Source organism: Heterodontus francisci, chromosome 14 (genome assembly GCF_036365525.1).
Source record: "Heterodontus francisci isolate sHetFra1 chromosome 14, sHetFra1.hap1, whole genome shotgun sequence".
Lineage (NCBI taxonomy): Eukaryota > Metazoa > Chordata > Chondrichthyes > Heterodontiformes > Heterodontidae > Heterodontus > Heterodontus francisci.
Genome location: NC_090384.1, coordinates 40,780,276 through 40,805,402, shown reverse-complemented (window position 1 = coordinate 40,805,402; position 25,127 = coordinate 40,780,276). Strand labels below are relative to the sequence as shown.

Genomic DNA, 25,127 nt, shown 5'->3' with positions numbered 1-25,127 from the left:
TTCTTCTTCGAGCAGAGAAGGTTAACGGGAGATTTAAAAGAAGGGTTCAAAATGATGAAGAGTTTTGATAAGAGTAAATAAGGAGAAACTGTTTCCAGTGGCAGAAGTGTTAGTAACCAGAGGACATAGATTTAAAATAATTGGCAAAAGAAACAGGGGGAGATGGGAATTTACTTTCATGTAGTGAGTTGTTGCAATTCGGTGTGCACTGCTTGAAAGGATGTTGGAAGCTGACTCAATTGTAACTTTCAAAAGGGAATTCCAAAGTGTACATATCCTTGAAAAGGAAAAATTCGCAGAGCTATAGGGAAAGAGCGGGCGAGTGGTACTAAATAAACAGCTCTTTTAAAGAGCTAACACAGGAACAATGGGCCGAATGATCTCTTTCTGTACTGTGTGATTCTATATTTATTAATTGAAGCTGCAGTATCAATACTCTTTCACACATTATACCTCACAGGTGGAGTGGGTGTTCTGGATACTGCTCCTTCCTCAGCTCTCATCCGTCGTTCCCAGTGCACGAATGGTGGCTGTAGCCGGGACACTTTTCTTAGCTAAACAAAAAACCAGATGAACATGACATGCCACTCTGCCATCAATGGATGCAGAGGAACACCTATAGAGCATATGCCCAGTGGTAGATCAGCGATAGACGTCCGGAGGAATCTTGCTCTTGCAATTTCAGCAGCAGCCTAGCAATAGAACATTGACTCAGGCACGTAGCAAATGGATGATTCTCTACTCCAAAGGTGTTTCATTGTTTTGAATTTGACTTGTGTGTGGAGCCGCAGGACATGGGTGAGGTTTTGAAAGATTACTTTTCATCTGTGTTCACTATGGAGAAGGATGATGTAGGTGTAGTGATCAGGGAAGGGGATTGTGAAATACTTGAACAAATTAGCATTGAAAAGGAGGAACTATTAGCTGTATTAGCGGGCTTAAAGGTGGATAAATCCCCAGGCCCAGATGAGATGTATCCCAGGCTGCTATGTGAGGCAAAGGAGGAGATAGTGGGGGCTGTGACACAAATTTTCAGATCCTCTCTGGCCACAGGAGGAGTACCAGAGGATTGGAGGACAGTGAATGTGGTACCATTATTCAAGAAGGGTAGCAGGGATAAACCAGGCCGGTGAGTCTAACATCAGTGGTAGGGAAACTATTGGAAAAAATTCAGAGAGACAGGATTAATCTCCACGGAGAGGCAAGGATTAATCAGGGATAGTCAGCACGGCTTTGTCAGGGGGAGATCGTGTCTAACAAATTTGATTGAATTTTTCGAGGAGGTGACTAGAGGTGTAGATGAGGGTAAAGCAGTTGATGTAGTCTACATGGATTTCAGTAAGGCTTTTGATAAGGTCCTGCATGGGAGATTAGTTAAAAAGGTAAAAGCCCATGGTATCCAGGGTAATTTGGCAAATTGGATTCAAAATTGGCTTCGTGGCAAGAGGCGGGTGATTGTCGAGGGTTGTTTCTGCGAGTGGAAGCCTGTGACCAGTGGGGTACCGCAGGGATCGGTGCTGGGACCCTTACTGTTGGTAGTGTACATTAATGGTTTAGACATGAATATAGGAGGTATGATCAGTAAGTTTGCAGATGATACGAAAATTGGTGGTGTCATAAATAGTGAGGAGGAAAGTCTTAGACAACAGGACAATATAGATGGGCTGGTCAGATGGACGGAGCAGTGGCAAATAGAGTTTAATCCTGATAAGTGTGAGGTGATGCACTTTGGGAGGTCTAACAAGGCAATGGAATATACAGTGGATGGTCGGACCCTAGGGAATACGGAGGGTCAGAGGGACCTTGGGGTGCTTGTCCATAGATCACTGAAGGCAGCAGCACAGGTAGATAAGGTGGTTAGGAACGCAGATGGGATATTTGCCTTTATTAGCTGAGGCATAGAATATAACAGTAGGGAGGTTATGATGGAGCTGTATAAAACACTGGTTCGACCACAGCTGGAGTGCTGTATACAGTTCTGGTCACCACACTATAGGAAGGATGTGATTGCACTGGAGAGGGTGCAGAGGAGATTCACCAGTATGTTGCCTGGGCTGCAGCATTTCAGTTATGACGACAGACTGGATAGGCTGAGGTTGTTTTCCTTGTAGCGGAGAAGGCTGAGGGAAGATCTGATTGAGGTATACAAAATTATGAGGGGCATTGATAGGATAGATAGGAAGAAACTTTTTCCCTTAGCAGAGAGCTCAATAACCAGGGGGCATAGATTTAAGGTAAGGTGCAGGAAGTTTCGAGGGCAGTTGAGGAGGACTTTTTTCACCCAGGGGGTGGTTAGAATCTGGTACACACTGCCTGAAGGGGAGGTAGAGGCAGGAACACTCAGGACATTCAAAAAGTATTTAGATGAGCACTTGAAACGCCATAGCATACAAGGCTACGGGCCAAGTGCGCGGAAATGGGATTAGTTAGAATGGTGCTTGATGGTTGGCACAGGCACGTTGGGCTGAAGGGCCTGTTTCTGTGCTGTAGAACTCTATGATTGTATGACTCTACCAGCGCATGTGGATGTCAAACGGTATTTCAGTACAGATCAAAGATGAATTCTGAAAAGTGAAATTGTCCAGGAGTGCAATTGAATGGCACAGCTGGCTCAGCTCACACAATTACCCAACTCGGGCTGGTCCAGTTCATTGCTGCCCTAAAATACCACAGGACGTGTACTTTCAATTGTATTATATTTCTACATACATACTTGAAAATCTCCTGTGATACAGTTTTACAAGGACAGGAGTTTTATGCCTCGTTTTAAAAGCAAATGAGCGTTTCACTGTGTAGTACACAAGGAACAGGATTTAACTGCCCGTGGGTTTCCGGCTATAAGTCTCTGGTTTCAACAACAACAACAACTTGTATTTATATAGCGCCTTTAACATAATAAAACAGCCCAAGGCATTTCACAGGAGGTATTACAAAACAAAATATGACAACGAGCCACATACGGAGTTATTAGGGCAGATCACCAAAAGCTTGGTGAAAGTGTTAGGTTTTAAGGAGTGTCTTAAAAGAGGAAAGAGAGGTAGAAAGGCGGAGAGGTTTAAGGAGGGAATTCGAGAGCTAAGGACCGATGCACCAGAACCATGGATGCCAATGGTGGAGCAATTAAAATCAGGGATGCTCAAGAGGCTGGAATTAGGGGAGTGCAGATAGCTCAGAGGGTTGTAGGGCAGGAGACAATTACAGAGACAGGGAGGTACCAGGCCATGGAGGCATTTGGAAACAAGGATTATAATTTTAAAATTGAGGCGTTGTTTAACCAGTAGCCAATGTAGGTCAGCAAGCACAGAGGTGAAAGGTGAATGGGATTTGGTGCGAGTTAGAACACAGGCAGCAGAGTTTTGGATGACCTGAAGCTTACAAAGGGTGGAATGTAGGAGGCGGGCCAGGAGCACATTGCAATAGTCATGTCTGGAGGTAACAAAGGAAGGGATGAGGGTTTCAACGCAGAAGAGCTGAGGCAGAGGCAGAGACGGGTGATGTTATGGAGGTAGAAATAGGCGGTTTTAGTGACGGCACAGATACGTGGTTGAAAACTCATCTCGGGGTCAAATGTGACATCGAGGTTGCGAGCAGTCTGGCTCAGCCTCAGACAGTTGCCAGGGAGAGGGATGGAATCAGTGGTGAGGGAGTGGAGTTTGTGGCGGGGTCCAAAGACTTCAGTTTTCCCAATATTTAATTGGAGGAAATTTCTGCTCATCCAATACTGGATGTCGGATAAGCCATTTGACAATTTAGAGACAGTGGAGGGGTCAAGAGAGGGTGTCATCAGTGTGGAAACTTACATTGTGTTCTCTGATAATGTCGCCGAGGGGCAACATGTAGATGAGAAATAGAAGACGTCTAAGTATAGATCCTTGGGGGACACCAGAGGTAACAGTGCAGGAATGGGAAGAGAAGCATTGATGGTGATTAACTAGATAAGAATGGAACCAGGAGAGTGCAGTCCCACCCAGCTGGACAACAGTGGAGAGGCTTTGGAGGAGGATGGTGTGATTGACTGTGTCAGTTTTGGTTGATTTTGGTCCGTAGGAGGCAGGATGAGGCAATGATGAGTGTAACTGCACAGACGCATTAACGTTCCACCGGTCAACCTTCTGCCCACGTCCAATAGCAGAAGTAGAAAGGTGAAAAATGGAATAGGTACACGGAGACGGTCAGGAGGGTAGATAAATAACCTAATCGCTGAAGCCCAAAGTGCTCCAGGGTTCAGGTGGGAAAGAGGCTTGAGGCTTGAGGCTCAACTGAGAAAACACATTTTGGAGGAAAATCAATTGGAAGAGAGGAAAAAAGGGGGAAACAAGGTTAATTTTGAAATGTAAAAGCTTACAAAGCAAACTGAACTCGCTTCGTTAAAGAATAAAATCAACTTGGAGTACACAAATGAAATGTACACGTAGATGTATGCATAGATTGATATATATATAAAAACTGCTGTGCGCACCACTTAATTGGAGGTCACATTGTGTCACACCATATTGGAAAATCCTAATCATAGGCAAAAGGGTAGGACATATCAATTTTAAAATATCATGGGCATAAATTACCCTTCTTGGTTTTAAGATAACAATGAATGCGCCGCTTCTGGAGATGGCCATTGTGCTCATAACTGCGTCAACACAGCAGGAAGCTACTCCTGCACCTGCCATCCAGGGTATCGGCTTCACTTTGACAGACACTCCTGCATCCGTAAGTCCCTCCCTCTCTTACACATGATATGCTGTTCTCGCAGAAAATAGTTGCAATTGTCAATTGTGGTTTTTGGTACTGCAGTGCGAAAGCTGTGTTTATCTGCAACACTAACTGAAGGCTTGTGCTCAATGGAAGAGTTTTAATTAAACAAGATTGGGCAAAATCAAAGGTAGTTGAGCTAAACTCTAAACTCCATGATATTTAAATTTATACCTTAGTTATTCAATCATGGCTTTCTTTATAATGTTTCCATGGATCCAACAGAAGACAAACGATTATAATGTATTTGGTCATCCCTCTCTATCTCTCTGTTTACCTAAGACTTGCTCAGCTTTTTACAAAGCAGTTAATCAGTGCATCATTTGATGTTGTGGGGTTTTGTTCAATTACCTTAACTTTGTCCAATTTTGAGCACCACAGAGAAGACTTTTGAGATTTTGAAGAGGGTGATAGATTTTCACCATTGTAGATGTTCCACTTTTTAAGTGTACTGAGGGGACAATTATTCAATTCCACTTGAACTTCAATTTTACACTCATGCCCTCCTGTTTTAATAGCCTAAGTTAAGTAACAGGCTTGGACTTACATCTTGCATTCCTCTCAGCATATTAAAATCTTGGCTTTGTCCCCTTCAGTTTTCCTTTCTGCAGTGAAAATGTTTAGTTTTATGAGTTGTTCCTTAGACCTTGGAAACCTAATCATCTTTGTTGCTTTTCTATAAATTTTCTCCAACCCATCAGTGTCTTTTTGAAATTTGTGGGCCAAAACTGCACACAATATTCAACTGTAGCTTCACAAATGGTCAGTATAAGGTAAATGATTTTTAACTTGCAGTCAAGTGGTCATGAGATGCCCCCAGTCCATGACCCACTTCTCCTGATTGAATGCTTTCAGTGGTCAAGAGTCACACCCAAATCCCTCTCTTTCCATCGTTGCCAATGGACATGGTTTCATTATGCACACGTGTTTTCTGTTTCCTGTTCAATTTGGCATTACCTTCTGTTGATCTGCTACATTTAAAATCTATCTGCTTTTCCTTAGCTGAGTTGCCATTAATCGCATGAGTCTTAATGTTTTAAAGTCTCACAAGTGGAATACTTGGAGTCTTCTGAAAATGTCAGTAAATTCTATCACTGGGTAGTGCTCATACAATGATTACTTAATTAAAGTCTTTTTCTGTTTACTTGCCATTTTGAAGAATTCTAGTAGATCTTTAAATTCCTTTTAAAATTCTGAATCCATGCTGATTGTTACTTCTCGCCTCTGCTTCTTAGATCAGCATTGATAGCAACACATGTAATCTTCTTGAAGCTTTTCCTGACTGCACGCTATCAGTTCTAAAACTTATTGTCTCACGCTTTTTAATATTTGGGTAACATTTGCTGTTGTCCAATCCCTGGGTGAACCTCCGGTCTTTGTGGAACTCCTGAAACACAATACTGGAACAAAGTAGAAGGTATTTTATTCTACGACAAACCTGTGTTGTACCTGGTCTGGCAATGTTTGATGGGACAATGTAGAGGGGATTTTACTCTGCAGCTAATGCATGTAAAAAGCCTTATATTTTGGATAACAAGCTTCCAATCCTGCATTCCATTTGTTGTTACAGCTGATGGTCCCTGCCAGTCGTGCCAAAGTGAATGTTCCCCTGGATTTAGCCTCCTACCCAATGGGGTTGACTGTACAGGTGAGGATACCAGCCTCTGTTTTGCAGCAAATTGTGATAGAACAAAGAACAGTACAGCACAGGAACAGGCCATTTGGCCCTCCAAGCCTGCGCCGATCTTGATGCCTGCCTAAACTAAAACCTTCTGCACTTCCGGGGACCGTATCCCTCTATTCCCATCCTATTTATGTATTTGTCAAGATGCCTCTTAAACGTCGCTATCGTACCTGCTTCCACCACCTCCCCCGGCAGCAAGTTCCAGGCACTCACCACCCTCTGTGTAAAGAACTTGCCTTGCACATCCCCTCTAAACTTTGCCCCTCGCACCTTAAACCTATGTCCCCTAGTAACTGACTCTTCCACCCTGGGAAAAAGTTTCTGACTGTCCATGCCGCTCATAACTTTGTAAACCTCTATCATGTCGCCCCTCCACCTCCGTCGTTCCAGTGAAAACAATCCAAGTTTTTCCAACCTCTCCTCATAGCTAATACCCTCCAGACCAGGCAACATCCTGGTAAACCTTTTCTGTACCCTCTCCAAAGTCTCCATGTCCTTCTGGTAGTGTGGCGACCAGAATTGCACACAATATTCTAAGTGTAGCCAGCATTCGGATTATGGGGGGAATATTATTCTCTTCCCCGCAGTGGGTTTGGAGACTGGGAGAGCATAAAATCAGGTAGGATATTGGCGGGAGTGTCGGGGGTGGGAGTGGTTCCCACCACCATCCCGCTTCCGCCAAAATCTAGCATGGGGCGGGAAGGGCTGTGAATAGCCTTCTCATCCGCTGCCAGTTGAGGCCCTTAACTGGGCAATTAATCCCCAATTAAAGGCCTCATCCCACTGCCACCGCAAATAGCCGTGCGGCGGGCAGCCCTGTCGCCACACGGGAAGCACAGCGCAAAAACCATACAGGCTGCTTTCTGGCTCCGGGTGGGGTGGTGTGGGGGGGGTGTCCCTCATTAACAGGCACAGTGCCTAAACGAGGGACATGGCATCGGTAGGGCGGGGGCCTGCTGAGAGGCACCCGCTGCCCTTGCTAGCAACCTCCCTACACACTCCTGCCCCACGTCCCCCACCCTGTGAGACCCCTCCCATCCTGGCCTACCTGTGGCTTGGGTCCAGCGCTGCTCTTGGGCCTCCAACAGGTGCTCCTCTGGCAGCAGCCACTGCCTCCGCAGTGCCGATGTTCTGCTTGGCCAGCAGCTCTCCAAGGGTGGGAGGTCCGGAGATGGGCTCCTTGATCCTGTGGAAGGCCCGCTGCTGTCCACCTAGTGCATGATTGGCACTAGATTTGACAGGCCTTCCCGAGAAGAAACGATGCAAGGTTATCGGCGTCACTTTTTCCGGGCACTGAGACCCCTGCCACAAGCATAAAAGCTCGGCCTATTACTCTGAATTGATCATGGATCCATTGTTCAGCTTCCTTATCTCCTAAATCAATCTTCACTTACATGAAGCTTTTGCCGAGTCTTTTAATCCAAATCGATGTGTGTTTAGGAAAGCTCCAGCACACTGCACCTTGGAAGAGGCCATGCCTGTGAATTGCCATATGACCTCCTTATTGTGATTATACTGCAATTGGAGGTTTCCAAGTAGCAATCAAACATTATTCTTCAGGAAGTTAAGAAAATAATAAGTGGTTTGATTCTCCTTTCTACGGAAGCTTAATGGCCATCTTATGACTAGATCTAATTTCTTTTTACTTTTCTGAAAGTTGGTAAACTTCCTGGGAAGTACTTTTGCGTAGGCATATCACAGAGCTGATAAAGGTTTTAGATTTAGATTTCGATTTTTTTTAGATTTAGAGATACAGCACTGAAACAGGCCCTTCGGCCCACCGAGTCTGTGCCGACCATTAACCACCCATTTATACTAATCCTGCACTGATACCATATTCCTACCCAGCCTCACCTGTCCCTATATTCCCCTACCACCTACCTATACTAGTGGCAATTTATAATGGCCAATTCACCTATCAACCTGCAAGTCTTTTGGCTGTGGGAGGAAACCGGAGCACCCGGAGGAAACCCACGCAGACAAAGGGAGAACTTGCAAACTCCACAAAGGCAGTACCCAGATTTGAACCCGGGTTGCTGGAGCTGTGAGGCTGCGGTGCTAACCACTGCGCCACTGTGCACCTCTTTTTAAGGTCATCCATTCTTTTCATGGGCATTTTTAACGTGACTCCCGACTCACCAGTAGTGTGCGAAGTGACTTCTGCACCCATTTTTACCTTTCCCTGAGATGGCTGGATTGAGATTGACAAAACTCACTTTTGTAGCAGAGCCACTATGCAATTGTGAAACGAGCTGTTGTTAAATCTTAACTTACCTGGCCTCTGTGATGGGTGTATTGTCTGAGTGTGGTCGTGCTTCCAGAATTGCAGCAGCTCTTCCTCATTTGAAAAATGAGAATGCCTGAAAGATTGAACTGTATACTTTCTGTAAGTCCCCTATAATTTGGCTGTTTTCAAGCATATTGTCTTGTTTCCAACCCAATGCAACTTCCCATGTATTCTTTGACTTCCTCATAGTGTCAGCACTTTATAGTTTTCATCTGTAGTCTCACTTAGCATTTTAAGGTGTATCAGGTATATGACAGCTCATCCTGGGCATTTATCCATTTTAAGTATTTTAAACTTTTTAGGACCTTCATGAAAGTGATGCCAAAGTTTGTTGGGTGATATACTACTATTATCTTCCCTCGTAAATACTTTCAGGAAGAGATCACTGAAGGTTTCTGCTTGTGTGCTCAGCAGTATGCAATTTCCCTGTCAGTAAGTGTACAGGCTGAAAACCCTAGCCAGTATGTAACAATTCTTAATTCAATCTCTGTTTCAACCCCATTTGTGGTGTCCTTCAGAGATAGTAAAATTCTCCTTTCATCACCAACTTACTGATATAATATTCGAAAAACATTTGAATTTTAAAGCTGTCCTAATTTCTAGTTCCCTCTTTTCCCCTTCGAGCACCCATTACACATTTTTGAGAGGTTCTTGTACTCTTTCCAGTGATTTCCCTCATTGATTTATCTGCAGGCTTTGTGGAATTTATTTTCCTCCATTAATTTCTGTTCATATTGTTTCATTTATAGTCACATTCTTTTAATCTGTATGTATTAGTCCTTGGTATATAGTTATCCCCTGTACTCAATAGTAACCCCTAAAGGCATTCTTTTTGTTCATAACTGATGTTTTCTTTATTTCTACCCCCGCAGTGAAATGATTTAAGCTCTCTCCTCATTGCTTTGAAGTTGGCCCTTTTAAAGTTGCATGCCTGAGGATTGGTTTTGGTATTGGCACCGAAGGATGCCAATTGTTTCTTTCCGAGTATGATATCGTCAAGATAAATGTTGCAACACATAGTATCCCTTACGCTCTAGGCCAGAAAGCTGTCATAATCATAGGCAGGAACTTAGATTAGAAACTACTTGGGCTTTTCCCATTAACAATGGCACCCCAAAATGACTTTTCTGTCTGCAGATACCTGTCGCATCATAAAGTAACCTCTCCTCCTGTTCATTTTGTCCTCATTGTTTATAGGAAACTTCAAGAGATCTTTTTCTTTCTTTTGCACTATGTGATTCAAACCAGGCTATCTTGTTAGAAAACTTATTCTCTACCATTAGTTTCCCTTCTCTGTAGTCTGTTTTATTCCTACCTCTCTTCATTTTACTAAGTTAAATCATCCTCCAGTGTTCTTATTTACTCTCACAAAGTACATTAGTGCCAGTCTAGTTTAGATAAAGCCCATATCGTCTAGAGAGCTTCATACTGCCCCAGAAATTGATCTAAGAATCTAAAACCCAGCCTTCCGAACCATTTCTCAACTATGAATTGATATATCTAATTTGTTTCTGCCTGACTGGTCCAGCACACGGTACCTGTTTAGTTCTGAGATTGCTACCTTGATGTCCTGGATTTCATTCTGATCAAACTCCCTCAGCAAGACCTCCATCCTACTTCTTCCAACATTATTGGTTCCTACATGAATCGTGACTTCTGCAATCATGACTTCCTTCATAGAGGTTTTTCCACTTTCTCCATTATGTTCCTTACTTTAGCTTGCCAGGCAACAAACTATTTGAAGCTCCTGGCTGCAGCTATGGATTAAGCTGTCTACCTCCTTTTAATGGAATACCAATTTCTAATGTTGTCGATCCTCGTGAATGGTGTTACTCTTTTTCCCCATAGGTAATCACTTACACCACAATTCCATTGTGTTGCTCTTCTCCCCTTTACTGCCATTGCGTTGCTTTTCTCCCCTGTACTGCTCTCCTTACCTCATCATAGTGTTAAAACTTGTTCATGAATCCAGACATGCAGGATTTTCTTGTGTTGGTTCTTTCGGAGGAGACATTAAACCCAGGCCCATCTGCCCTCTCAGGTGGACGTAAAAAAGTCCATGACACTATTTTGAAGAAGAGCAGGGGAGTTATCCCCTCGGTCCTCACCAATATTTATCACTCAGTCTACACCACAAGAAATAGATTATCTAGTCATAATCACATTGCTGTTTGAGGGAGCCTGTTGTGTGTAATTTGGCTATTGTATTTCTGACAGTGACTATGGGCAGGATTTCCCTGTGGGCTTCAGGACCCCGCCTTCAGGCTCAAATGGGGGTCAGATTCCCACACTGTGTGGGAAACAATCACTCACTTGTGATTTTACCCAAATTAGCCAATTGGTGGCCAGAGGGTGGGCTCGATGTCCTATTAAGGATGGTGGGTGGGCTCTCAAAGCTGGAAGGCCAACAGGAGGCCCTGCAGCTTGAAAGCAGCAGCAGGATGCCATGGCAAATAAGTGAGAGAGAGGGTGCCTGCATTTTGAGGTGTCCTCGCTCCAACTTCTTTAATTTTATTTTAAAAATAGCTTCGGCAGCCTGGCCACCATTGTCTGGGGGTTGGGGGGAGCCCCTCCACAAGGCAGCCTGTGGCTGCTGCTGAACCCATGCAGGCAGAGAAGGCCTCTAAGCCTGCTTGGTGTGCTGGCCACCATCTCCCCTGGTCTGCCGCCAGGAGGCTGCCACAAGGCAGCTAAACTATCCCCTGCCACCTGCAGGAACCTTAAGGCCAACTGGAGAATCTCAGTTGGCCTCCAACATTAGGACTTTGATTACTTCAATTGGCAACCTGCCGCTTCTGGGCAGGTAGCCCTGCCGGAACCGCCCTACCCATCACCCCACCCCCCCCACCCCCAACCATCCCGCCTCCAGCAAAATGGCCCAGGGACGAGATGGAGCTGGAGAACCGTCACACAGGCCGCGGCACAAAATTCCATTCCTGCCCACCTCCATTGCCAATCCCAGTGATGGCTAAAAATCCAGCCCTACACTTCTAAAGTATTTCATTGGCTATAAAGTGCTTTGGAATGTCCTGTGATCATGAAAGGTGTATATTAATACTAGACTTTCTTCCTTTCTGGTTCTTCCTGTCTCCTCTGACTCTCCTGTGGATAGTTATCCACTTGCCCAATTTAGACTGAAGGTACAAAGGTTCCTGCACTGCTGAGGCCAAGAAAATATATCTGTGAGAAACAACCAGCCAGGAGTGAAATGGTAATGTTTGTGATTCAGAGCAATAGTTGTGCTCAATAAATTAAATAATTGAGGCAGAACATGCAACGAAGAAGTTGCACATTGGGTTGTGAAGGAGTGAGCTTGATGGACCAAATGACCTTTTCTTGTTCCATGCTTTAAATTCTTTGTGGTTTGGGTGCAGATATTGCTGAACACAGTGGTCAGTGTGGACCACTTTGCCAAAGAGATACAATTTACACTCAGTACTACATCAGTACCATTAGAAGCATCCACTGTACCTGCCTTTTGAGACTATGAAATTACTTTTATCTTTCCATATGGACAACATTGTTGTCTATTGATAGTCTGCCATTGCGTCACTTTCCTGAACAGGAAAAATCCATAATGCACGAAGATCTCCAGGTCTTTTGTGTGAAAGCACTTGTCACTGGTTAAATATTCCATTTATTAATAATCTATTGATGGGATATTTTCTGACCAAATCTTACACATATTTTACCCTGGCACCTCTTCAAAGTAGGAGTTTTGTTATCCCTGCCATTTAGCAGGGAAACTCTCCTTAGGGCACGCTGTCGAAACAGTGAGTGTTAACATAGGCATGTCACTAATCCTCCTGAGTGTCTGGCTGGCTGCTGATTTGGTTTTCATGGAGACACACCATTCCATAATAACCAAGGCAGTCTGAGTGTGTCCTCCTAATCAATTTGTCACTATGAAATGACAGTTCTCCATAAGAATCATATCAATAGAGTGTAAGCAGAGAGTTTGCGTTTCGTATTATCTTTAGATTTTCTCGGCATTTGCTCAAATGTTTCTGTTTATTATTAGGTGCTCTCAGGGAATCTCACCCAGTTTAGTTAAATCTTGGTCTGTGTAACTTTGAAAAGAACGAGACTAGAGTTCTAGATATTTCAGTGGATTTGCTTTTTTTTTCTGACATCCTGTTAATTTTCACTCAATGCCCTCAAGTTGTCATCTGGTGCTTCGTTTACATTGGCAGCTGCAGCTTTGGTCGAACCACAGATTCTGACCTTCGTTTACAAGTTTGTAGTTGCCCAAACATATGCTTTGATTTGTGGTGTAATGTAAACTGACCTCTGTGTATGTTTCCTCATGAACTGCAATATAAAATGATGACTGGCTTCATGAGCAAATTGGCAGAGGTTTGGCTCGCTACAACCATGTATGCCACCAGTGTGCCTGCCTTGTACAGCTTGACTGCAGTTCTGCCTGTAATCAAAGGAAAAAAATTGTTGGCTCAGGTGCATTATATCTGTTTTGTGCTGAAAAATACTCCGTTAAATGCGCGTGCACCCACAGTGTGATGCATAGAATGCCATCACAGGATGTGACATGAATCTTGTCCCATCCTCCTCCTGTCCTAGAGAAAGAACCAGGTTGTTTATGATAACTGATTTTTATTTTACATTCATCAAAACTTAGCAGTCATGAGACAAGATACACTTTGGTAACATCCATTTTCAATTTGGGTTGTATCCACAGATCTGGTAATTGTAATCCAAGTACCAGCAGGAAGAGTGGCGTGATCGGGAATGAAACTATTGGTAGTCTGAGTTGAGGGGTGGGGGGGAGTGGTGGGGTGAGGGGCATTGCTTAAATTGCCTGGCTACTGGCCCAGACTTTGGTTTAAGTTTGCTGATATAAGGTTTGATCTTTGGCATACTTCTGAAGCAAGATAATGCAATGGCAGGGCTGTAAATCCAGGGCTAATGGAGATGATGTGTTATTATAAATGGCACAGAGTAACATTCTTTCTTGGCAGGGCAATAAAAGGGACTGTAAATACCAACTGTTAAACACACCTTACAGTTAATTATCACTATTGGATTTCTCTTGCATCATAAAGTAAACCACATTACACACAATTAAGCCTTGCAACCACATGAAAATATTTAAAGAGATTTGTGGAAGTGCTTGAAACATTCAGTGAATGTGCATGCAGAGATTCAGACTCCTTGTATGTGAGATCCTTTCACTGTCAAAAAGTTGTCTTGGATTCATAGAAATACATTCACAATGTATTGTGTTTAATTATCTCTGTGTGGTGCTTCTTGTCATTGATTAAATCTGTTCCTATTTGTGTGAATCAAGAGCATTGTGAAACATTCATGTCACTATTACAAAAAACAGTTATATCATGAAACTGTTGCTTCCTCAACATCTGGCCACCCTTCCCTAGAGCAAATGTTCTCTAATAATGCCAAAAGAGAATGCTAGAAATACTGAGCAGGTCAAGCAGCATCTGTGGAGAGAGAAACAGAGTTAACGGGCGGAATTTACTCAACTTAGTCCCTGCAGGAACGGCGGGGCCATTTGCAGTTCAGAAACCCAAATGGTGAAGCGGTGGGCTTTGCCGAGGCTCTTTAACTGAGCCACTGTATTAGAGTTCTCCAGCTAATTAGGGAGGGCGGACTGGTGGGATGATGCGTCCATTCTGTCAAAGGAAGGATTTCTAATTAAAAGGACCACGACATGGGTTACAAGGGTTCACCAGCACTTGGATTTCTGAAGCTGCAGCAACCACAGAATTGGAAGGAGACCTGGGAAGGCTTCTCCCCGGGTCTCTCACTCTTATTTTTTTTTATTTTAGTGATACAGCACTGAAACAGGCCCTTCGGCCCACCGAGTCTGTGCCGACCAAGAACCTCCCATTTATACTAACCCTACAGTACTCCCATACTCCCTACCACCTACCTACACTAGGGGCAATTTACAATGGCCAATTTACCTATCACCTGCAAGTTTTTGGCTGTGGGAGGAAACCGGAGCACCCGGCGAAAACCCACGCGGTCACAGGGAGAACTTGCAAACTCCGCACAGGCAGTACCCAGAATCAAACACGGGTCCCTGGAGCTGTGAGGCTGCGGTGCTAACCACTGCGCCACTGTGCCGCCCAAACTGGAGGTCCTGCTGTAGGATCTGAGGGGCAGCAGTGAGGTGATGTCTCCCAAGGATGGGAGGAAGAGGCCAGCATCTCCAACCAAGCAGGCGTGGGTGGAAGTGGCCGAGGAAGTCAACAGCAGAGGTTTGGGGCCTCCAACCTGGAGACAGTGCACCAAGAGGATCCAGGACCTCAGGAGAGTGAGAAAGGTGAGTGGCATAACACTGACTTTCCCAGTATTCTCCTGCACAGCATGCCTCAGGTCAACACACCTTGCAGCTACACTCATTCCTCTCTCTTAAGGCAGCTCACATCCCCATCCAGCAGCCAACACTCACACTCACCCTCAACCTATTGCTTTCTTGCACCCATGCCTCACAGTCAACCTCCACAAATGATATCCTTCCCTCCTCTCCACACAAACCATTATGAACACCGACACCTCTCTCCTTGCAGGAGCTGCGAGCACACTACTCGATAAGAGTAGTGATGGTGGGAGACAAGCACCTTCTAGGCCACTGGCAATGCATGCCCACCTGCTTCACTGGGAAGGAGGTCTTGTTCCAGAAGGCTGCAGATGTCAGCAGTAACCTGCCGTGACAGCCTGGTGCTCAGACATGTTGGGAGAGCTGATCCTCTGCCTGTAGACCCTGTGTTGGTTGTCTCGCCTCCTTCCAGCTGGATCTTGGTGTCCATCCCCTCTGCCCTGTCGAGCGGCATGTGGTTGAGGAGACGGCTACTGGTGTTGCTCCTGCTGCTGCTGGAGCTGTTGGTGTTGGTGTTGGTGTTCCTCCTGCCCCTCATCCGAGGTGTAAGGTGGAGCTGCATAAGCTGCTCCCATGCCGTGGTAAAGGCTGGCAACAGGGAAGTGTAGATGAAGGTGAGTGAAGTGCTGGGCAGGTGAAGTGGCTTCCAAAAAGTTGGCAATCACCTGTCAAGCAGAGAAAGCACTCACTGAGCGACAAAGTGCTTTGAGCAGCAATATCTCACCTGGCCATGGCTGGAGATCTTCAGTTTCACCGATCAAAGCCTTCCCAGCTTGTCAGTTTCACTGAAGAAGCTCTTCCTGCTGTGCACTCATCTCGGTGACCCTGGCAAATTATTGATGGGTTGGGAAACAGGTGCCCTGGCTCAGAAATCCAGAATTGTGGGTTAAAATAGTTCTTAATTGGCTTTTTAAATATCTTAATTATTTATCCTACAGATCCAAAGGGGTTTCCCACTTACCTTCAATCTTGCACCGGTGAGAACTGGAAGAGGGCAGAATGACATTGGGATCCCGACCCGAAGTCACTTTTAGGGGATTTAGCTCCCTGCACACACCCAAACCTACCACCCATTGCCTGAAAAAAATCCCCCCAATGTTTCAGGTTACTGACCTCTTGTCAGTGACATCTGCAGTATTTTGCTTTTGTTGCAGGAGTTCTCTAACGTTGGCTATGTCATTGATGCTTGCTTCAATTTACATACAATCAGAGATGAGAAAAGACAGTAGCAAACTAAATATAATCTTCCAATGCAAAAAATGCAACCCTCCACAGCCACATGGTTTGTTTGCACTGAGCAAAATCCAGCTAAAAGAAATGCCTACTCAAAAAGAAAGACAGCATTTTTAAAATAACTTCGCAAACTGATATCAGCTGTAAAAAAATCCACTTCTGCAGCCGAGGCCAGCACCCATTATATATGGGTGAATCTGCAATGGAGGCAGAACTGGTATAATTGACATAATCGTCATGCCTTTACAGAGATTAACACGGAACTGTCACTGTAAACATTGGTCATTGTTTTTCTCTACAAAGTAGGATGTATGGTGCCTTTGTGCCCAATCGTGTGCCTGCATTTGCTGGGCAGGAGGCTCTGTGCTGTTGGTGGAACCTTTCAAATTCAAAGTATATACTGTCTGATCCAGGCAGGTAGCTTTGCTGTCTATGAATAAACTGATAAAGAATCCCCTTAGAGATGGGACGGCTTGATTAAAGTGTTACTGGACATAGCTTTTGCCAGACAGAGGTGTAAGGGTAAATATTTGTACGGCTCCACTCCCATACTCAGAGGCTCACTCAAAGGGACCACAGATCTGTGGCCCTATTCCCTGATACTTCCAATTTCTGGGTTATTAAAATGAATCGCTTAAAAGTCAGGACTGCATCAAATTGTGCACATTGCCCTTTTTGCTATGTCCTCATTGAGCAGTGTTCTACATCAGAAATACATCTTCACAGCGTTTACACTGTCACTTCTAGTTGTGGCTGTGTGTGTGAAAATTGTCTTTAAGAAAGTTCCAAGAGAAAATGCAACTGTTACATGCTTTTATCTGGTTGTCTGCCAAGGTTTGAGGACTTTTAACTTTTTGTTTGCTTGAGTGCTTCAAAAGAAAAGCATTCACATCAAAGAAGTTGGACAGGACAAATATCCCAGTTCTGGCTACTGGTCTTCAGATCCGGTGAGAATTCAAAAGGAAATTGGATGGCCACTTGAAGGAAATAAACTTGCAGGGCAACAGGGATCGAGCAGGGGAGTGGGACTGACTGGATAGGTCTGTGGAGAGCCGGCATGGACTTGATGGGCTGATTGGCCTCGTTCTGTGCCGTAAATGACTGGATGACAAGCCTGAGGCTGCAATAATCAATATAAAAAATCTTATCCCTAAAACGTACATCTTGAGATTGCCATTTGTGCTCAAAGAATCCATTTGATTATCAAATTCCATTCCAAGGATCCTCCTGAGGAGGGTCTACGAACCCTTTTTTGGACAGATTCCAGTTCTCTCTCACAGGTAGTGTGCTGTTCAGTATTTTGCCAAAAATTCTTTGCCTCAATATGTCACATTATTTGTAAATAAATCCAGAATAATAATTTAGCTGTCTAACGGTATGTTATTTTCTAATCCAGATTCACATTCTGCGCAGACTAAATATGCAAGTTACCATGGTTCAGTTTAATTGTTAATCCTGGGCTACGCGATCTCAAATAGAACAGAACATGAAGACTGAGGACAATTTGTTGTTTAAAAATTTCACCCAATATGGCAGGTGGGAGGCTCGAACCACTTTCAGGTTCAGGCCTCATTAAAAGTTTCTTTGCAAGCTGCAGACAGCTCCTTGGGGATAGTGGGGGGATGGTGGTGGGGGTGCGCGAGGAGAGCAAAGAACAGGCCATTCTGCCTGGAAGACGTTTGTGGGGCTCAGAAGAGCACTGTTGCTTCTCCTGACCCGACACAAATCTTAACTAACCTTTAAGAAGTGGCTTCCCACTGGTCAGTTTAACAACCATCGTAAACTCCTCGAGAAAGTAGCGTGTGCCACATGTGCTTTGCCCATTTCATGGTAAAAGTTTCCACTGGTGTAGGACCCTGATTTGCATATTTAAACAGCCTGTTTTAGGCAAGAGTGCTGGGCACCCATTTAAAGTTCTGCCTGAATGCTGATTTAAGGGGACAAATGGATGCACAAGGTTCCTGTCAGATTTTCAACTGCTGGTCACTGTTCTTCAGGCAAGAAAGAGGTGGCCAGAAGTGGAAAGTCTCCCCCGTGTTGCACAGAGTTCTTGTTAGAACTAAAAATTGTTAAACAATTGAGTTATTTTAATGGAACTGATCAAAATAAAATAAAGGAGGAGGAGGTGAGCAAGATAAAAAGAGTTAATGTAGTCCCATTCATTGCCCTTTGTCCTTATTCTTTTACTTCCTGAATACTACTAAGCTAATTGCGTACACTTGAACATGTCAATTTCCAAATCTGCACTCATTTTTCCTGCAACTCCATGTTTGAACCATTCAGTTTAGATTTTCGCCCCACCACAGCACTGAAATGGTCTGAATCAAAGTCACAAATTATTTCATCTGCGACTATAACCATCCTCCTCCATTGTCCAGCTGAGTGGGACTGTTCTCGCCTGATTTCACTCTTATCTGTCCGATCATAACCACAGAAAAACATGCAATGGCACTCATACTGCCTCTGCACTGTTAACTCTGGTGTCCCCCAAGGATCCAACTTGCCCCCCTCATATTACTCATTTACATGCTATCCCTCGGCAACATCATCCAAAGACATAACGTCAAGCTCCACTTGTAAACTACAAGTTCCCAGCTCTATCTCATCACCACCCCTCTTCACCCCTTCACTGCCTCTGTGTTGGTACACTGCTTGTTTGATATCCAGGCCTGGATGAACTGGAGTTTCCTCCAATTAAACATTAGGAAGACAAAGCCATTGTCTTCCACCTCCTCCATAAACTCCATTCTGTAGCCACCAATTCCATTCTCCACCCTGGCTGTTGTCTGAGGCTGAGCCAGACTGTTCGCAACCTCAGTGTCCTATTTGATTCTGAGCTGAGCTTCCGACCCCATTTTTTGTGCATTACCAAGACCATCTACTTCTACTTCCACAATATTGCTTGTCTCTGCTCCTGCCTCAGCCCATCTGCTGCTGAAACCTCATCCATGCTTTTGTTACCTCCAAACTCAACTATTCCAATGGTCTCCTTGACAGCTTCCCTACTTCCAGCCTCTTAAAAACTTGAGCTCATCCAAAACTCTACTGCCTGTATCTTAACTCTCCCCAAGTCCCATTTATCCATCATCCATCAACTCTGTGGTCACAGACCTACATTGGCGACCAGTCTACCAATGCCTCTCTTTTAAATTCTTCCCTCGTGTTCAAATGCTTCCATTGTCTCATCCCTTCCTACTTCTGTAACTTCCTCCAGCCTTTCAATCCTCCAAGAACTCTATGTTCCTTCACATCTGACTTGGAATTCCGCCACTTCCTTTTTTCCCACCGTTGGTGTTCTGTGTTATGGTCCTAAGCTTCGAAATTCCTGCACTAAAACTCTTTGCTGTACCACCTCTCCTCCACTAAGATGCTGCTTATAATCTACCTCTGACCAAACTTTTGGTCACCTGTGTTAATATCTGCTTCTTTGGCTTAGTGTCATTTTTTGTCTGATTATGCCCTTGTGAAGTGGCTTCAGATATTTTACTTTGTCCAACTTACTATATAAATGCAAGTTGCTATTTGCTGCTCTTTCTTTCTCGATCTCCTTTTTCTTATATTTCTATCTCTTTCTTCACTGCCCACTTGCTGTATGATTTTCAACAGTTTTCTGTTGATTCCTGCCATGCTGTGGTGGAATAAAGTAAGAGAAATACCAAGGAGTTGCTGACACAGTGTATCCAGAGGGGAGATCACAATCCTCTAGTGGAGGGGCAAAACAGTTCCGACGTGTCACTCTTGCTAATTGTGGGCGAATGGGTGGCCTGCCTTGTGACTTGTGTTAAAAAGTCCTTACTGCTAATTGTAGAAGTATCATCTCCCACCATGGCACTATGATGCCCTCTATCTGTCACCTGTAGGTGTGTCCTATTCACAGACTGTTGCACAAATTAGTAAACTCAGTGATGATATAAATTAGCACAAAGTTTTATCAATGACAGCCTGACTGGATATTCTACAAATCTGGATACAGATCTTTGGCAGAAAGTGACTCATTGCTGATGGTTTGTGTCTACTTTAGCTCAGCCAAGTTTAATTGCCATAGTGATAAGCCAAGCACTGTGTGTACGTTAGGTATTAATTTGCTTCATTTCACAGAGTTTTTCTTCTTTTGCTGCCAAGCACAGTGAGAGGGAGAGGTGGCCACGGCCTGGAATTTTATCAGAGAACTCTTAGTGAGCTATTAAGTACTTGGCTCAGATTGTACAGATTTAGGTCTAAGGTATGTTTTTTCAGAGACGGCCAAGAAGTGGTTTCAAGTGGCTGCTAAGAGGTTAACAGTCTCCTTGAATTTTCTGATTATAAGCGAGACTGTTATTCTTCCCCTCTCCTCTCCTGAAGGTGCTCCATCTGGGATATGGTCCCACAGGTGCCCTTATCCAAGTAGTGATTCTTCATGTGTGAGCATAGACAGTGAGTGTTGGGGGCATCACAGTCAAATTTGCTTGGTAACAGTGTGTTGAAAGAGAGACTTTGCAAAGGAACTGTGTGAGAGGCCGCAGGAGGAGGAGGTAGAAGGTGGTGCTGAAGAGGTGCTAACAAGTGTCAGGTATTGTAGGCTGGCAGCGATGTGTGAGAGAGAAAGACATCGCCCACTACTGTCAGGAGAGAATTTATATGATTGTTTTCTCATTTCGCCTGTACAAATATGAATTTTGCTTTGACTGAAGAGCTGCACATTCCTTTCCGCTTTCAAAAAGTCAAATTAGACACTAGCCTAGGTTTTCTGATGGTGAGCCTGACATTAATCTGTCTTAAACAAATTGCTTAACATTGCCATTACAATCAGAAAACCTAAACCTCAGTTTCCTTTTCAATTAATCGCAGAACTGAAAAAAAAATGCTTTATTGATCTCGTCTGCTGGTGATGTCTATGACTGTTTGTGTGTGTGTGTCTGTGTCTGTGTGTTTGCAAGTAGCCCCTCAGTACATATGTTACCTGCTCAGTGTGTTTTCTGACATCTCGGACATGCATAGTGTAGGCAGCAGTGAGCTACGTACTCCCCAAGTTGAGGTACCAGAAATTGTTGCTCTTGACATTCGATCTTCTGGCTGGAGTCGTAACTGCTCCTGATGTGAATACACTGGTGTCAAGGCTGTCCTGTGCTCACATTGTTGGGTGGCCCTCTTTGAGAAGAGCCTCTTGAAGCCATTTATGTAAAGTCTGATGCTGGCACAGGGTTGACCGCTTTGTTATTTGGGACTGGATTTTGAAATTGGGGTTGGAAACCTGACGCCCGGATAATTTCTGGGTCCTGACACTGCGCTGCGGTTGTTTTGCTCGTGCGACGCTATCTTTAAATGTAAGTGCCCTAATTGGGCTGAAGGCGAGATCGGCAACCAATTAGTGACGCTGAGTGTCACCAGGAGGTGGGAGCAGCCTGCAAAGCACGAGCGGCAAAGGCAGATGGCAGCCATGATGGGGCCTGTCACTGCCTTGCAGAAGAGAGCAGGCAGAACCCTGCAGGGCCAGCAACCTCAACGAGCACAAAGTGGCCGAGCGGAAGGTAAAATGCACTATCCAACTCCTGAAATTTTTCATCGCGAATAAAAAAATTTAACCTCTGCCCGCTTTGAACCCACCAGCTGTGCACTTACAAGCACCAGACTGTTCAGGTTCGGTGGTCTCACCTTTGAAAATTGCCTCCTTGCCCTCCCCAGCACATTAACAAGCTCCTCAAGGAGCTCAGTGGGCTGTTAATTGGAGGCGAGCAGGTTCCCCGTCCCCACCACCCACCCCCACACCACCTTCCCTTTGAAATTCCCTCATATTCCGGAGGTGGCAGGATTCACTGCCGCCCTCTAGGAATGCGATTTTCCAATTGCACACGCATCACTACCTGACCGCACCGGCAATTAAAAATCTCAGCCTTGGTGGCTCTGCTGTGTCCCTGCTCAGGTGCCTCCGGACATCCATTTATCTGCTGGAGGACTGTACGATCCACATCTCTGATGTTCCACAATTCCTCACTAATGGATGTCTTTAACATTTTTCAATGGATTCATCCCATGAATAACTGCAGTGGCAATTGTCATGTTGAGTATTGTCTAACAAAGTCACGGGTTCTTTGTAGAGCTAAAGAATAACTCATTTGTTATATACAGATCTAACTATTTACACTCTCCACAAGCCTGTCTAGCCAGCACACCTCATGCTGCTTCTTGTCTCTTCTCTGCCTAACACCCATGTGACTATTCCATCATTACTACAGTGGGAGGTATTTACTCTCACTGTCTCAAATATTAACCCTATCAAGCCCTTATACTACAGGATCACACCTCAAATGTTAATTCATCTGTTCTCTCTACAGATTCTAACTGACCTGATGCGTGTTTCCAGCACTTTTTGTCTTAGTTTCAGATTTTCAGCATCTTCAGTTTTTCTTTTCGTTGCCAGTTTATTTCTGATTGGCGCTTAATAGTAGATTGTGTAGCACAAAACCCTCCCTTAACCCTTTCAAATAGCACAGGGATGGGATCGAGGGATTTGAGCGTACAGTTCATATGTTCAAAAAACTTCTGTTAGAATGCAAGACAACTGACCACTCTAGCATGACCAGCCAGAGTACTGCGATAATGAGTTTCCCCCTGCGCATCCACTGTTCTTACCCATGCCAGTGTTAATCTGTTAATCGTGTGTCAATGGTTTGATTACATGCAGGTAAAGGGTGTTAATTGGGGTCTTAGTTGAGCATTTATAAGCAGACACTCACTGAGACCGGTGAAGGATTTTGAGTGAGAAGCTACATGTTTGTAATCCTTTTACCCTGTACAATAAATGTGAAACTGAGTAAATATATGCTCCAGCATTATTCTTCAACAACAAGCTTTCTGGAATTTAACAGCCAGCACCTGACAATTTTGTACTTGTCTGAGAGGTTTGGGTTGGTTGAGTTGCTGATGGATTGTGGATTGATTATTGCCTAATGTGGGTCATTTTTATATTCTCAGATATTGATGAGTGCCTGTCCAGCCCGTGCTCACATAGTTGTGTTAACACTGAGGGAAGTTTCTACTGTACATGCCCAGAAGGCTTTCACTTAAACGTGAATGATACCTGCACAGGTGAGTACAGAGACAGTGATCAGAGAGCAAGTAGACTAAATTCCAGGCAGAATATGACGAGGAGTTCGGGTAGCATTGTATGTGGTGGCAACAAAGTGAACCCTGAGGTTGTTCTGCTTTATCTCTGTTGAGGAATGTCTGTTCTTGTTTATAAGACATGCATTAAAAAAAAAACACACCCACATCCTTTCTTTTTAAACCACATTTCCTCTCGCCAGGATACAGTTCTGTGGGTGTCAGCCATTCTCCATTGCTTTGATTAAAATGACCATTCTTCAGTTTGAGCCTTGGCTGTTCAAACGTGGGGGACACTGGTACTACACCTCCCCCCGCACCACGAGGTCTCTGAACTCCCCTCCCCATGACAGGATTAGACCCCTCCTGGAATAGCAGCCCCCCCCCCCCCCACCCATCCTTCGGGATCGGTTTCCTGTCCCGGTCAGAGTTCAGATTACCCAGACCTGTGGCCTCTTCTCCAGTGCTCACCACCGATTGGAAGCCAAGCCTGTCAATCAGGCTGACTACTGGGAGGAGAACCTGTCAGTGATGTCACACGTGTGAGGAAAGCCCAACTTCGGTGTTTCCCATGTGTTACTAGGCCCTCACCCCTCCTGGCAGGTCAAAAAGTTCAAATACCCCCGAAGTATTTTACAGCATAGACACAGGATCAGTGTGATACTTAAAAACTGCTAGGGTGATTTTCACTTCCCTAAAGTCTAGAGGTTGGGGTTGGGGGTGTGGGCAAGGGTAGGGTAGTTAGACCAAATGCACCTGGGTAATGGAAGTGTCAACTTACTGCCACTTGTCCACCAGTTTTGACTTTCAGGCACACCTTGATTTAGGTGGTCAAATGCTATAATATTCTGAAGGCTGTATTATATAGTGGTTTTTGGCTACTTCAGATGATTGGAAAGTGCTTATAGTGACCGGAGAGTTTTCTGAACTTTTAAGGAACTTTTGGCAACACACCTCTTCGTGGGGGTCTTGCTGACAATTCCAATCTGGCAAGAGGAGAAGATGGATGAAGGAGCAAACAGAACCACAGTGGTAGGGAGAGCAGACAGGAGGAGGTGATCTCCCAATAGAGCTTCCAGGCCCAGGACAATGTCCCTTCAATTCCTAGCTGTCAAGAGTTATGTTGCCTCCTGTAATCAGACTTGCAAACCAACTGGCACACCTAGCACCTCATTGCCTATTGCAGTCAAGATTACTTCAGCTCTTTTTTGCCTTCAATTGCATTTGACAGGTCTGTTTTAGGTGCAAGATAGTGTCAGGCAAACCCCCCACCTGCCAAGACAGGATTTTTGCCACATGGACATTAAAACTTAAAAACATTGCAAGCTCCAGACTGGAAAGACATTTGCATAGTAACAGATGGTGTTGAAATAATGGGGACCCAGTAGTTGCTTCCCCAATACACAGAAGTGGTCAGACCAGTTTTAGTCACATGACTAACTGGCTGTTGCAGAGGTTTAAATTGGAGAAAACAGTAGTTGAAATCAGAAAGCTGTGTGTTCATGCAATAAGAACATTTCCTCTCCTATCTACCTGCTTCCATCTCCTTCCCATGGAACTGAATCTTGTGAAAACACGTGAAACTCAAAGAGAGAAAAGTTTCCTATGTGAACAAGGTTTTAAGGAGACTACTGGGCTCCAATGAAAAGCAAGACTACTTACAAAAGGACTACAGTGAGCTCAAAGCACCGTAACAAGATATTGCCTCAAACCCCTCTCTACTATATTTTCCTCTC

General features: G+C 44.5%; 1 protein-coding gene across 2 annotated transcripts in view; it reads left to right on the top strand.

Annotated features, from left to right (window-relative positions):
• LOC137377283 (kielin/chordin-like protein) overlaps nucleotides 1-25,127 on the top strand; it is a 455,612-nt gene that overhangs the window by 296,256 nt on the left and 134,229 nt on the right. For both annotated transcript variants that reach the window (XM_068046829.1, XM_068046830.1), the window contains exons 13-15: nucleotides 4,579-4,704; nucleotides 6,317-6,394; nucleotides 23,263-23,376. In XM_068046829.1, the coding sequence (XP_067902930.1) occupies nucleotides 4,579-4,704; nucleotides 6,317-6,394; nucleotides 23,263-23,376 (318 nt within the window). The remainder of the gene's footprint in view (nucleotides 1-4,578; nucleotides 4,705-6,316; nucleotides 6,395-23,262; nucleotides 23,377-25,127) is intronic.